The 14,129-nt window shown below is 38.7% G+C and overlaps 2 protein-coding genes across 10 annotated transcripts in view; both read left to right on the top strand.

The window, feature by feature from the left end:
• Positions 1-396: 396 nt before the first annotated feature.
• spi2 (Spi-2 proto-oncogene) lies at positions 397-2,012 on the top strand. Its single transcript, XM_041977228.1, has 5 exons — positions 397-486; positions 804-891; positions 969-1,066; positions 1,181-1,322; positions 1,689-2,012. Exons 1-5 carry the CDS (start codon positions 397-399, stop codon positions 1,994-1,996), a joined length of 726 nt encoding a protein of 241 aa, XP_041833162.1. The 3' UTR covers positions 1,997-2,012.
• Positions 2,013-7,254: 5,242 nt separating this feature from the next.
• mybpc1 (myosin binding protein C1) overlaps positions 7,255-14,129 on the top strand; it is a 39,750-nt gene continuing 32,875 nt past the window's right edge. For 8 of the 9 annotated variants that reach the window (XM_041977789.1, XM_041977788.1, XM_041977787.1 and 5 more), the window contains exons 1-3: positions 7,255-7,510; positions 11,671-11,697; positions 13,554-13,625. In XM_041977789.1, coding sequence (XP_041833723.1) covers positions 7,489-7,510; positions 11,671-11,697; positions 13,554-13,625 — 121 coding nt within the window. In that variant the 5' untranslated portion in view covers positions 7,255-7,488. The remainder of the gene's footprint in view (positions 7,511-11,670; positions 11,698-13,553; positions 13,626-14,129) is intronic. The other variant, XM_041977790.1, reaches the window with a different exon arrangement.

Here is a 14,129-nt window from a genome sequence, read left to right as displayed (position 1 = left end):
AATGCATGTTTTGTTTGATTTTAACTTTTTTTTATTCTTTTTTAGAGGATTTGTAAATATAATCAGCAGCTTTATATGAGATACAAATGTAGCTGGATGTTCAAAAATATTTTACATGTTGTAAATATACTGTTTTTACTTTATATTAAAAATGTTTGTTTAATTTCTTTTTTTTATTCATTTTTACATTTGTTGTCCATTTTTTCAATGCAACTAAAATTTAGATGTACTCTCAGCCTAGCCTGGTTTTATTGGCTTGAAAATATTGTTGCATCCACACTTCTGTCAAAAGAGAGTAAAGATTGTGTTGAAAGACTTGGCAGCGTCTCCTCTGTGATGAAATATTACAACAGGCACACATAATATAAAGTTAAGACACATCCTGTGAGGAAAAATATGCCAGCAAGTGTGTTTTTCCTGAAAAGAGAGCACTGCGCTGAGGCCGCCTCCAGGCCAGCTCTTATCTGCCTCAGCGGGGAGGATGTGGTCAGTGTTCAGACGCTTTGTTGATGGGTAGACTGGTGGTGGTGTTGGGGTTTGTGGGATGGGTGGTCATTGTTTCTGTGTGCCCAGGATACAGAAAACGTTTAGAGAGCCAGCTCCCATGGGGGGTATAAGAAGAGTCCTGGGACTTCAGTGTCTCAAAGTCAGTGTGAAATTCTCCCAAACTGCAAGGACTCAGCTGCATCAGATAATTATCAGCAATGGTAAAAAGCAGATTTAACCTAACCCTCAACATTTGAATTTCATTTTACATCTCCTAAAGGTGTTTTCAAAGCTGGTTTTCAACTATTTATATCCAGAAGACTTCTTTCCAGGAAACTCAGTCTGACTTGGAGGTGATCTTAGAGTTTCTAGAGGAGTACTACAGACAAAACTCTGCAGAAAATGGTAAGAGAAAAGCTGGAAAACTATATCTAAGAATTCAACTAAGTTAAGATTTTTAGGCACTTCTTTGTTTTTTCTAGTGGACAAAATGTCCTGGAGTGCAGGTATGCCTTTGGATGAAGGATCTGTGCCTATGGATCAGACCTGTGAGCAACACTGGACATGCTCTGAGCCATTTGTAAGCACAAGTATGCCTGTTTGCACATGTAAAAACACACACAAGTGCTCCATAAATAAGCATCCTGCAATCTGACATTAAGATCTTAAATTTTTATTCTGTCCTCCATCAAAGAACATCAAATCTGCATTTCAGCCGTTCCAGGAAAACGATGCAAGACCAGCCTTCAACCAGGTCACAACAGCGACATTGTCTGAGCTGCCAAATTTTGTACCAACACGACAATCAGTCAAACACCCAGCGACGGTGGGGAGCGGTGAGTTCTCCTTTTTTCTGTCATTAGATACTGTTATTGTCACAGTTACTATTAGCCTGAGGGAAACAATACCAAGAGAGCAAATAAGAGACCTTCCCTTTACTGTAAAAAAAAACAATGGAGCTGTGCATGGCTTGACTCAATTGCTGATTTTACATATCTATCAGACAACCGCAGTGTTTACAGTTTTAGCTTCCCACTAAAGAGAAGAGAAGAGATTTTCTGGGAATTACATTAACCAAGGAAATTATTTACTGGAACCATTGTTAACTGCTTTGACACAGCTGCTATGAATATTTCCTTGAAATGTCTCTTTTAAATTCCCTTTAACCTGCACACCACTCACTATTTATTAAATGGCTGCAGGCAGAAAGGTGCGACTCTTTCACTTCCTGTTTGAGATGCTGGAGGATCCAAACATGGCTCACTGTGTGTCCTGGGTGCCAGCAGCCACAGGCGTTTTCCGCTTTTCCTCCAGGAACAAGGACCAGGTGGCAGCCCTCTGGGGCCAGAGGAAGGGCAACAAGAGGCCCATGACCTACCAGAAGATGTCCAGGGCATTGCGGAACTACGCCCGGTCCGGAGAGATATTCAAGGTGAAGAAGAAACTCACCTACCAGTTCAGCCGGGACACCCTGATGACACTGCAGAAGTGTAACAGAAGAGATCTGTGATTTAATGTTGCTTTAATCGCCTTTATATGTGCTCTTTTTTTTTCTTTTGTATTCAAACACCTGAAATATTTAACATTATTTCTTCCGTTATTTCTTCTTGTGGTATAAATACTCCAAATAAAAATAAAGATGCTTTGTTATCTCAGTTGTCTGTTAAGCGTTGGTGATAGAAGTCAAGCTCTCAATAGATCTTGCTGGAGATGCTGTGGTGTCAGTCGCACCTCACATGAAACTTAAAAACTCCCTGAAAAGACTAAAATAAGCTGGAAATTATCTTAAAAACATAAACTGAAGGTTTTGTTTGACAAATTTAATCTAAACTTTGGTTCCTGCATGGCTATGGCCTGATGTAAAGGAGGAAGTTAGATTTCTAAATGAAGTCTGACTGCTTCGGTAGATAAAAACAATAACAGTGAAACTTTATTTTGTACTCAAACAATTTTATCTGGGCAGAAATGGTTAAAAGGTAATATTACATGACATCATACATCTTCATTTATTTTCTTTAAGTGATACATTTGCTCTTGTTTTGGCCTCAGTTCAGCTTAGATTTTATTATTATTATTATTATTATTAAAACAAGGACTGTGCGAGCTGATTTAAAGTATTTTTCCTCTTCTTTCCAAAATGAATGACAAAAGTTTTCCTCTTTACATTCCTGGTAGATGTTTTATTTCTCAGAGCTAGAATTGGTCGAGTTAACTTTATTACTGACCACGTGGCACAGTTTCTAACAAAGCAAACAAATACTCACTATAATGGACATTAACTTTTATTTTCTTTATGATCACCGCTTGTTCTCCTTATTATTACATATCTGTCATTATACTGATACTGTATCCTTTCTCTGTCGAGATTAATAAAGTTATACTGAACAAACTATTTTATCAACCCACCGCTTTTATCATTGGTGTGGGTGAATATAAAGTTTTAATAAAGATTTTAAATATAACTGTGGCTTTACAATTATAATGACACAACAATTTAAAGTAACTGCAGCTGACTGAATATTACAATGACCTCTTTTTGGTAGAAGTAAAAATAAGATGATCATGAATTATTGATGAATGTCTTTCAGCCTTCGTCCTCTCCGTCCCTGTTGATCTGTTATTACTTGTATATTGTTTAATGTGAGATTCTGGTTTATAGAGACCAACAGAAGTCACTCAGTTTCAGCAAAACATTTGATTAGATTATCTATTATTATAGATTATTTAAAACCTCCAAAAACTATGTTTGCTAACAAAAGCATAATAATATTAAAAAGAAAACAACAAACAACATAAATCACATTTGTTTTTTCCTCTGTAGAGGTGATGACAATAAAACAATTGTCTGAACACACCTTTCAACATACACTGCACACACATTGCTCCTGCAACGCCACCACCACACACACACACACACACACACACACACGAGGCTGGATGCTGCAGACTGCTCTCACATGTGCATAACTTTCGTATGACATCAGGTAATGAGAATAACTTGGGATGTACATGGTTCTTCTTTTCTAGCCGGTGGCAGAAGAAGTTCAAAAATATTTCAGAAGTGCTCTTGAATTTATGTTAAAATACACATACATCAGTTTCACAGCTTAAATAAAAATGCTATTATTTTAATGAACTTTAAGAATTAGAAACACAGTTAACACTTAACAGTAGAACTCACTAGAAACTTTCCAAAAAGATACAAAACATGTTTGTAAATTAGATGCTATTTACCTTTTAATAATAATGTGATAGAATTTTTACTTAATCATTTGCTCACTTATTACCTTTGATAAATAAATCCGGAAATGTTTACCTCTATGGGTTATAATTGGTCTGTTCAAGCAGGGGGAAAAAGTTCTGGGTGGTAATTGTTCAGTTATAGGAGGGGTAATGATGTGCAGACCAATATGTACAAGACAAATGCACGTAAACTGTTTAATTATCTTTATTAAAAAAAAAACAAAGAAAACAGCTGAATATTATGTTACATTTGACATAAGACATGTCACATAGGAGAGGGATCGCATCACCCTGACAAATGAAATGGTGATCTTAAAGATTATCATGACTGGCTGACGGACTCTTGGGTCATTTCATTCTGAAAGTCTTGAATGTAATGGATGCTGTAGCACCGATAACAATCAGAAGCACCTTGAACAAACAGAAACACCACTGTGGTCACCAGCCTAGAAGAGAATGCAGGAAAACTGAGCGGAAGTGGTGGAAAACTACAAATTCACTCTGAGCTGTATAAACAAAGCCTGCGTAGCTTTAACAATGAGCTGTGCAAGGCCAGAGAGCTGCAGTTATCTGAAATTATTAACAAGAACGTCAACAAGTCTAGCACTCTATTTGCTATGATTGAAAAACTTACAAATCCTCCTATACAGATAAACCCAGAGCTCCTTTACACTGAGAAATGCAACCAACTTTTTTGGCAAAATAAATTAAAACAGATCAATTTTCTATACCACTTAGTCCAAGTCAGGGTCGTAGGGAAGCTAGAGCCTATCCTAGTAATTAGCAGGCAAGAGGCAGGTACACCTGGACAGGTCGCCTGTCTATCGCAGAAAAAACAATTAGGCAAAATATTAATGCCACATAATCAAACAAGAAAACTATTCTGTGTCTAAAACCTGGAAATAATTCTGATGTTGTGTCACAATTTAATGCAGTTGATTTAAAAATCCTTCAAGAAATAGCATGACACCTGAAACCATCGACATGCACTCTGGACATGATACCATCCAACTTTTTAAAAAAGTTTTTACCTCAGTAGAAAATGATCTCCTACTTATAATTAACAGCTCACTAGCATCAGGCATTTTCCCCAAATAACTAAAGATAGCTTCCATTAAGCCGCTCCGCACGCAGTACATGTGGTCCTCACAGGAAACAGGCCAGTACATCTAAATTTAATTAGTACTTCTAAATTTAATTAGTACATCCAGATTAGCTTATAATGTCTACATAATGCTAATGATCAGACATACAATACAAAGATGCTTGGTCAGGTTTTCTCCCAGCTGACAACCTGCCTTTTAGAGCCCATTCCCACATCACTTTTAAAAACCTTTTAGGGTTTCTTTGAGCGAAAGCTTTTAGACTCTCTTCAGACTTCAAAACGGCAGAGATGAGGCCCCTTCTGAAGGAGAGTAATTACCCACCTGTATCTAACTGACTGATGGAATGTACATGCGTTTTGTGTGTGTGTGGGTGCACGTGCGTACATGTTTGTGAAAGAGACTATAATGAGGTGTGTGTTTTTAAATTGCTGTTATATACTGTGGTGCGTAAAGGCTTTTTAAATTTGTATATAAATAGTTTTTATTATGTAAAGCACGTTGTGTTTCTTTTTGCATTAAAAGCGCTTTATAAATAAAACTTTATTTGTTTGAGCAGTAGAGTAAATTAAGCCAGATTTTGTTTTTTAGGAGTTAAACCTCCTTTCAAGCAGCTTCAGAGGAACAGAGTCTTATGTGTCTCTTCAGCTGGTGAAAGATGTGTTTTAAACCAGAGGGTGTCAGTGTAGTCCTTGTCAGGGCCTGTAGATGGTTTTACATTTGGTCGGGGTGGTGTGACCTCATGGCTTAACTGCCTCTGTGATGTGAACTCACTTCTGTTCTGGGCAATACCAAATGGTTTTGTGCTCTTTGTAGCTGACCCACATGATACATCCCTAAGCCCAGTATTTACTGCTGGAGCCCACTCCTAGTTATAAATGGGTTAACTGAGCTGTTGGTGTCTGTTACCATGAAAAGCCATTTACTGAGCAGTGAAAACAACTATTTAAGTTTTTTTTTTTCTTGTTTTTCTTAATTAAAAATTCCCCAATCACATGAGTTCAAATTGCTTTGGTTTGTCTAATTTTGTACTCAAAATTTCAAAGGTGCTCCCGTGTTTCTGACGGGAGGATTTAAGCTGCATTCCTGTTCATGAACAACATCCACAGCCTAGAAATATGGCTGCGTCTTGTCTTAACTGTCCAGTTGAATTGTCTGAGGAATTAATGGTGCATGTTTTAAGTCTACCTTCAGAGCTAAATCAGCAACAACTTCAGGAGCAGGATCTTGATTCTCTGGGTTTGTTGTTGCTCATAAATTCTGCAGCTCTCAGCCTAGTTCGTTAAAAAAGATTAATTCAGATCAAAGCAGTTACTTCAATAAAATGAATAACAATGAAACCTTTCATTTCATGTCAGATGCACGTGTCAAATATCAAGGTTTATGACAGCTTTCTAAGTATAGGCCATTTAGCCACCCTCCAGGCATCTCCCAAGTATTCATTTGCCAGGTCGGAAAGCCTGCTGTTCTTGGACAACATTCCCCCTGGATTAAACTGATATCTGGCATCTCCATCTGGGCCTTGCTTGTCATCTCAAACTTTTCTTTTGAAATAAACCTACAAATTCTCTGAATATGTTGTATATCATCTGAGTATCACACAGGAGAGAATTACATCACCCTTAGACCTGTGACAATGACGGCACCTTTTCCTTTTATAACCTACTCCTCCTGACTTGTTGCTAGACCACCAAGGGAGCAGTCTTAAAGTTAAAATGGCAAAACTACAAAGGCTTGAGTTAAAAAAAAAAAATTTAGCCACAATGATGCGAAATTGGTACAAAATCTAAATTTTAAAACAAAAAGCATTGCTCCAAACATGGCAAATGTTTATTATAAAATTGCCTGGGTGACATGTTTTCATGTTTATATTGTTCTATAGCTTTTAATACTATAATTTATAGCACCACAACCTGTCCTGTAAAATACTGCATTTGTTTATGTCTGATAGCTTTGAGGTTTCCATCTTCAGTAGATAATGAATGCAATTAACCTCCAGGTTGAGTAATATATTTTTGTATTTAAAGACTTTAAAAAAATCCCAATAAAAGCAAACTGAAATAATATAAGGCAGAATCTTTTAAGTTCATTCTGGCAACAGAAGCTTTTGGTAGAAATATGGCATGTAAAACCAAACAATCCTGAAAAGATCTATTCAGTTTTGCATTTTCAGTTTTACCTCCTTTAAAATATTTTTAAAAATCTTTTAAATTGCTTTTGCTTTGAGGTTATCCCTCTTGTAAATAGTTTCTGTTACATTTTGCAGCCACAGAAAACAAAAAGTTAGTTGCTGTTGTAGCCAGTGGGAAGGGATTGATGCTGCCATAAGAGTAGCATGGAACTGCACTACAGAGAGGAGGAGCATGCCACCTCTCTATATAAGCCCCTAAGAGCCAGTCCCCCCTGGATCTGTAACTGGTCCTCCTCTCCATCTTCACGGAGACTTCCAAACCTTGCGTTCTTCTTATTTCTTATCACTCTGGTGCGAGGGCTTCCCAGAGATTTTTCCTGCTACATTTGTGCCATTATCTATCAAAACCATCTACCTGTCCCTCCCGGATTGAGATTGTTCCCTGGCCTTACAGTCAGCCTTCTTTGAAGGTTTCTACCTGCACCTTCTGACTCCTTGACAGTTTTCTTGGGACACGGCTCAAAGATGCCAGAGCCCACAAAAAAAGGTAGGAGTCTTGATGATGTGTTGCCTAAAGGATGACAGCAAAGCATGCAAAAGACTTCTAGAAACTGATCCAAAATGCACCTTCTGCACTCCTTGTTTTAAGAAATTAAGAGGCACAAAGTTCTTTGTGTGTGTGTGTGTATTTATGTCTTTGACTGAGAGAGGAGCAGAGTCAGTTGTTTCTCACTGCAGGGAGCTCCATCACTTCGTGGCTCGCCTGCCAGCTTGTTCGTAGGAATCCTCAAAGTGACTTTGACAGTGGTATTGTATTACTGATGCATGTGGCTCTACCATCCCTGGTGCAAGACAAGATTTGAGGTTTATGAAGGGATGGTATTGTTGCTGGGAGTCGGCACACCGGATTAATCTGACTGGAGAAAGACACAATGATGACACACACACACACGCACACACACGCACGCACGCACACACACACACACACACACACACACACACACACAATGAAGGATGATGCAATGTGGATGAAGTGAAGCCATGTGAGGATGAATTGTAGATACCTTACTGATGACTAATATAACCAAGCGGGAATAGCAGTTTAATCCTTGGGACCTGTCCCCTCCCCGCCCACAATTTAAGACCAAATTCAACCCCCTACAGCATCTTAAGCCACCCCCATGTTGAACCTTTCATCCACACCACAGTGTCTCTCATCTGTATCATCATGTCCGTCAACACTCTCTTTAAGTCTGCCTATGTCTGTCGTTGTGTGATGTTGTTACGCTTTGCCTAATTAGTTTGGCTCTTTGTGGGTCTGCCATGGCTAGACTTTAGCTTTTAGATGAAACAATGCCAAATGATGATTGGTCTGTCTGTTGCAGCTCTTGGCAAATTTGGTACAATTTGAACAAAATAAATTTCTTAGACATGTGGAAAGTGTGTTTACCTCATGAGGAGGAGATTGCTCCTCTTCATGTGGAACTTTGCTCATGAGGAAGGTAATTCTCCAGTTTTTAAATGGCATTTTAAAAGCTGGTTTAAATGGATTTGGTTGGCATTTATATCCAACCAAGTGCAAGTTTCTTCATGGCTTCATATCTCTTTGGCTCATTTGTGGTTTGGAAAATGTGTGTGAAGTGATGTGGCAGTCATGCCAGCTTGTGTAAAGCACAGGTGCCCTTATAGAGTTCATCCACTGCCATAAACATCCCTGATCCCCTCAGAGACAAAGCTGAGGCAAAATAGAGGCAGCAGATTCCTGTCTGCTACTAACACTACCCCATAAATAGCCACCAGAGCAGCAGATAAATGAGTGGAAAAGTATTGTTCTCTAAATGAGTCTGAACAGCTGAGGAAGAGGAGGGGGCAGTGCTGTTGTTTTAGACACCCCGCCCTCCAGCCTTTTAAACGACCAAACCAAAGATGACGAACTCACTAAGTCGCCCAAGGGTCTCTTGGGAATGAGATTCTTGTCCCTGGAATAGTTCAGAATGAGCACACTCTTAATCCCCATCCCTTCTTCTCTGCCATCTCTCCTCAACCCTTCCTCCTCCTCCTCCTCCTCCTCGCTTGCAGCCCACATCTATACAGACATCTCCCTGCCACTTTCTGTTTTGGCTGGATCACTCGAAGGTCAGGCACCTCCCCATTAAACCTCTGCCCCTGTGCCCACAGGTCCTCCAGGGCTGTCCTCACCATTTATGACTTTTGACTGTGAGGGGTAGTGAAATCTATGTCTTCACTTCATGATATTTACAGCCTCAACAGCCCATCACTTTTCCTGGACTCTGTCCTGTGACATCCTTGCTTTTTGTTATGGGATCCCACACTATAAATCAAACTTGTAATAAATACATCAGGAAGGCCTGTCAGCAGCTAATTTTCACCCAAGTACAGATTTCATCTACCTTCAGTTTCCAAAGGTAATTAACAACACAAGGAGTCAAAGTCAAAGAAAAAAACACCTGAAAAATAATGTCTCAGTACTGTTATTTTATCTTTATCAACATCAGTCTATATAAGGAAAAATGAATCTGTGAAAGGGTCATCTGAGCCTGTATAAAGCCTTCTGTCTGCACGCCAGCAGTGGCAACAGCTGCAAATACCTGCAGCGCTGTCAGCTGCACTGGGAGTCCTCGGAGGTAAAACAAAACCTTTCTCCACTCTCATTATCTCAACGGGGATGAGACAGAGAGTGGACGAGGCGCACTCTTGGTTACATGATGTGACCCTGCAGGATCGTGGCTCAGTGGCCAGTGACACATTGTTTGGAAGTGAGGTGGGAGTGCAGCTAATTTTGACAAGGAATGCTATGGGGAAATCATTACAAATAGATAGATTCTAGAAGCTAATAAGCACCAGAGGAATGATGGTGTTCAGTCAGAGGATGTCTGCTAAATTATAGTTTGCTGTATTAGCCACCTGCTATAAGACTTGAGGCAGTGAAAGACTGATGAGATCTAAGAGACTGGCTGAGTTTTGTTATTAGTATCGGGATGGTGTGAGGTGAAACATATTTTTTAAGTAAACAAATAAATCTGTTTCACCCTAAATTAGATGAGTCATACCTAAATATTGCTAAGGCTACAACAGAAAGCATATACAGACTTTGGAGAATTATATTTGGACAGCCAACATTTGCAAGTATCGTATTTTTTTTTCTGACACCAGTGAAAAATGATGCTGTCTGTGTTTAACTATTAACTCCCTGGTTTAAATCCTACATCTTTATGCAATGCAAATAAATACTTAACTATTATGGGATGACAGTGTGTGATTAATTATTATTAATTAATACAATTGTCCAATTGTATCACATGTAATTAGTTATTTATCATGATATTCCATAATTATTTCCATAAATCTGGTTTGCTTAGAGTCCTGAAGACATTTTCATTCCTGGTCTTTCTTGTGTGCTGAGCTCACTGTTGATTTTAGTTTATTTATGTAAACTGACAGGGTTAGCTTAGATTAGGAATTAAAATAAGATGGGGCACTCAGGAAAAAACACATGTTCATTTATATAAAAAAGTAATAATCCATTAGATAACAGATTTTTTTTCTCCTTTTTTCATTAAAATAAGATTAATTTATTAGTTCATTTTAATTAGAACACAGACTGCATGTGTTTTGTGTCTGTGTGTATTCTGCTTAATGTGGAAAGCTGTTTCCTTTATGTAAAGTTTTACTGCTGCTTATTTTCTGTTTTGCCTCTCATATCACACTGAAAACACTCATTTCAAACTTTTAACAATTTAACAAAGAAAATTGAGTCATTGTTTACTATGCAAATGAGGATAACCCCCAGCCTCTTCAGGTGAGAAACAAGACACACTCCAGACCAGTGATCACCAAACCTGTGCCACTGTCCTCCAGGTTTTCAATGTTTCCCTGCTGCAACACACCTGACTCAAATTAATGAGTCATTGTGTAGAACTTCATAGGCTGTTGGATCCATTTAACTTGTTTACTTTTTATTGTGGGATATGAAAGAGAGTTCCTATTGAAGTGTCAAGTTTTCATTTGCATGCATATGTAAACAATGTAGAGACCACATGTGTTCACTGACAAAAGAACTGCACTTGCAGAGTTTTCATGATTACTTTATATTAAAATTAAGAGCTAACATTTTAGAGAATAAACTATGTGGATGGTGGTCAGAACCTGCTTTGTAAACTTATTTAAAGATTTTAATATATTCAGTGTAAAGACAATAAGACATAAGGATGCTTCATATATTTCACAACTCGTCTGTTGTCCCTGTGACTATTAGAGAACCTGTGATATTTAATCACTCTATTACGCCACTGAGGACAAAGAGGTTAACTTTTTTTAACACCATTATTCTCTGCATTAGGCTGTATGGATGCTCTAATCTCCTGAGGCCATGCACTGGGTTTTGCCACAGGTTTTGAATGTCTAAACGTGTTTAAGACAAAGGCGCCCCATTAAGTTTTATCAGTCTAGACAAGGCAGAGGTCAAACAAATGGTGTGCCATGGAGGCCTCTTATAATCAGATGAGTCTACATTGTGTCTGAGCTTGGGGACTCAGTCTTCCAGCACACAAGTAATACAGCTTAGTGGTGAATGGATGTGAATAAAGTGGAATCAATGTGTTTAAACAGAAAAAACAAATGTTAGGAGGTAATGTTGACTCCATATACATCACAGGAGATCTAACTTTTTTGTTTTTCTATTTGCAGATGAGTCGCCAAATGGCCAGCCAGAAGGTGAGTGGACATCTTCCTCCCTGCCACCTCACATATGATGAGATTACAGCTGTGCAAAAAGTACAATCAGCTTAAAAAGGGAAAGTTGCACAAGAGGTTTAAACCAACTCATACAGTCTCAGAAAATATGTCTGTTTAAATGTTAACTTCTTCAGTACTCCTTGTTAGCAGAACTTTGCAGAGAGGCAGCGCTGATGATGTCTTCACATGTAACATGACAATCTTAGCCGTCAAGGTGGCGTGAATGTGCAAACACAGACACGGAGTGTAAATGTGGAGCCAATAGATGACAGTATGGGTGTGCTGCTGCTCTCCGGAGTGATCTGTGGCAAAGCTGTCAGCATCTCTGACATTCTTCTCACCAGCCAGCTGATCCCTCTTTGTTGATTCAGCTGACGTCCCCTCCGTCCCATGTGAGCGCGCTGCTGGCATGTAACTGGCCTTTTGTCAACACTAGGATTTGACCTTGGAGCTGCAACATCTTGAGGCTCCAGTATGGTCGGGCTCAGAGAGCTCAATTTTTTTACAGTCTGGCTAAAAATAATCCTGCAAACTTCAGTGAAAATATATATATATATTTTAATATTCTACTATTTAGAATCAAAACCAAGTGTCATTGATAGTTATGTCCTTTTTGTTACTCGGCATAGATCATTTTAAGGTGACTTTTAGCTCTACTTTATATTTTCTCTAACTAGGAATAAGAGGATGATAAGGGCTTCCCTGCTAACAACTAGCTTAATATCAGCCCTGATAAGTGAAGAGAGAATGGTGCAGCCTATTTAATACCAGTTTCTGGTCCTAATCTAAGCTAACAGCAGTCCACAACAGCTGTGGTTGGTCCACTTGGTGCAAATACCCATGAGAAACAAAAATATAAAATGCACCTGGCTGCATTTACACTCGGCTTGGTCATGTTCATAAAACAGTAAAACAATTTCTGTCCCAGCAGCCATGAGATTTTTTCTTGATTTAAAACTCTCAGTGTTTAGACTCACTTAATTTATAGTTTCTCTCTTTTGGTGTAGTAGTAATTTTAGTAAAATGGAGATTCTCAGAATTCATTACCTCCCTTCTATTCTCATAAATCTAGAGTTATACTCAATGATTGGTCTTTCTCTGAAGCAGCAAGACTGAAACCCCGACATACCAAGAGATCAATGCATTGCATTGTCGCACTGATAGAAATGCTCATGGTGACATAACTCACTAACAGAGGCGTAGACAGAGGCAAAGAAATAAATAAACTGCAGCTTTACACACCTGGTCACAACCAGGTGAATTTTTAACATACTTACAGCTATTGTTAGCAATTAAGCTAAAAAGGCAAACTATGAATACAAGATCAATTTGGAGTCAGTGAGAGTCTGAGAACTTCAACATCACGCCATGTTTTCCACAAAATGATGAACAAGTCAACAGTCACACCCAGTGCCAGCATAGATTATTGCAAAGTGAGAACTTAAAACACATTTACTGAGATAGAAAATAAATGTGTGGTATTCTTTTGCAAAGACGGACACCTACAGCTAGTGTGTTTATTAATGTGCATTTTAACAATGAACAGCCAAGACACTGAAGACACATTTCAAACTGAAAAATTATACTAAAATTGATCATTGTTGCATGTCGTGTATTTGATCAAAACTGCGAGAAGAACAACAACAAAAAAAAAAAAAAAATACAAACAACTGAGGCCAGATTTGTGTATCTGCTTGCAGGAAGGTGGGTGGATTTATGTGTGTTGTGTCTGTTTGTAATGGTGTGATTGTGTGTGAGAAGCCTTACAGATGATGAGGCTTTGTGTTTAATAAAAGCATCTGCTCCATTCACCACCTTATTTGTCACATGCTCAGAAAGTGTTGCCCAAGAAAGTAATGGTGCCCCAAACCTACCTGAGATTTCCCTGGAGGTTTCTCCACCCCCAGGTGGGTAACCCTGATGTTCCCCTTTCACTTTTCCCAGAATGTGTTTCACCCTTGCACACCCCACTCACATCACGTTGGTTCGTTGTGTGCCATCACTTTTTGTTTTTCTTAATTTCACTCTGAAAGGCACGAAATTGCACTTTCCTTGGACTGTTCCTCCAAACAAAATCTAATTAGGTTAGTTCTGGTCAAAAGCAGCCACTTCACTTACTGTGCACATTTCTACATCCTTGCACTCTTCTATGTGCACGTGCCCTGGCACATGGTGCTATTACTAACTCACGCTATGGCTGTTTGTCTATTTGTGAAATTGCATGAAATATTGAGTCACCAAACAGGAGGCATCTAGAGGGATTATGGAAGTTGGGTTTTACTGACTCCTTGGTTGTTCAAATTAATTACTAAAAGCCATTAAATGATACACCTGAGTTAGTAAATATCTGCCTCCTTGATCACTCGAAGGTATAAATATGCAAAGACCAGATAGATGCTTTACTGGTGTAT

The sequence above is a fragment of the Melanotaenia boesemani genome, chromosome 23 (assembly GCF_017639745.1).
Source record: "Melanotaenia boesemani isolate fMelBoe1 chromosome 23, fMelBoe1.pri, whole genome shotgun sequence".
In the NCBI taxonomy this organism is placed as follows: Eukaryota; Metazoa; Chordata; class Actinopteri; order Atheriniformes; family Melanotaeniidae; genus Melanotaenia; species Melanotaenia boesemani.
The sequence above is the reverse complement of the archived record's forward strand: the minus strand, read 5'-3'. Positions and strand labels throughout refer to the sequence as shown.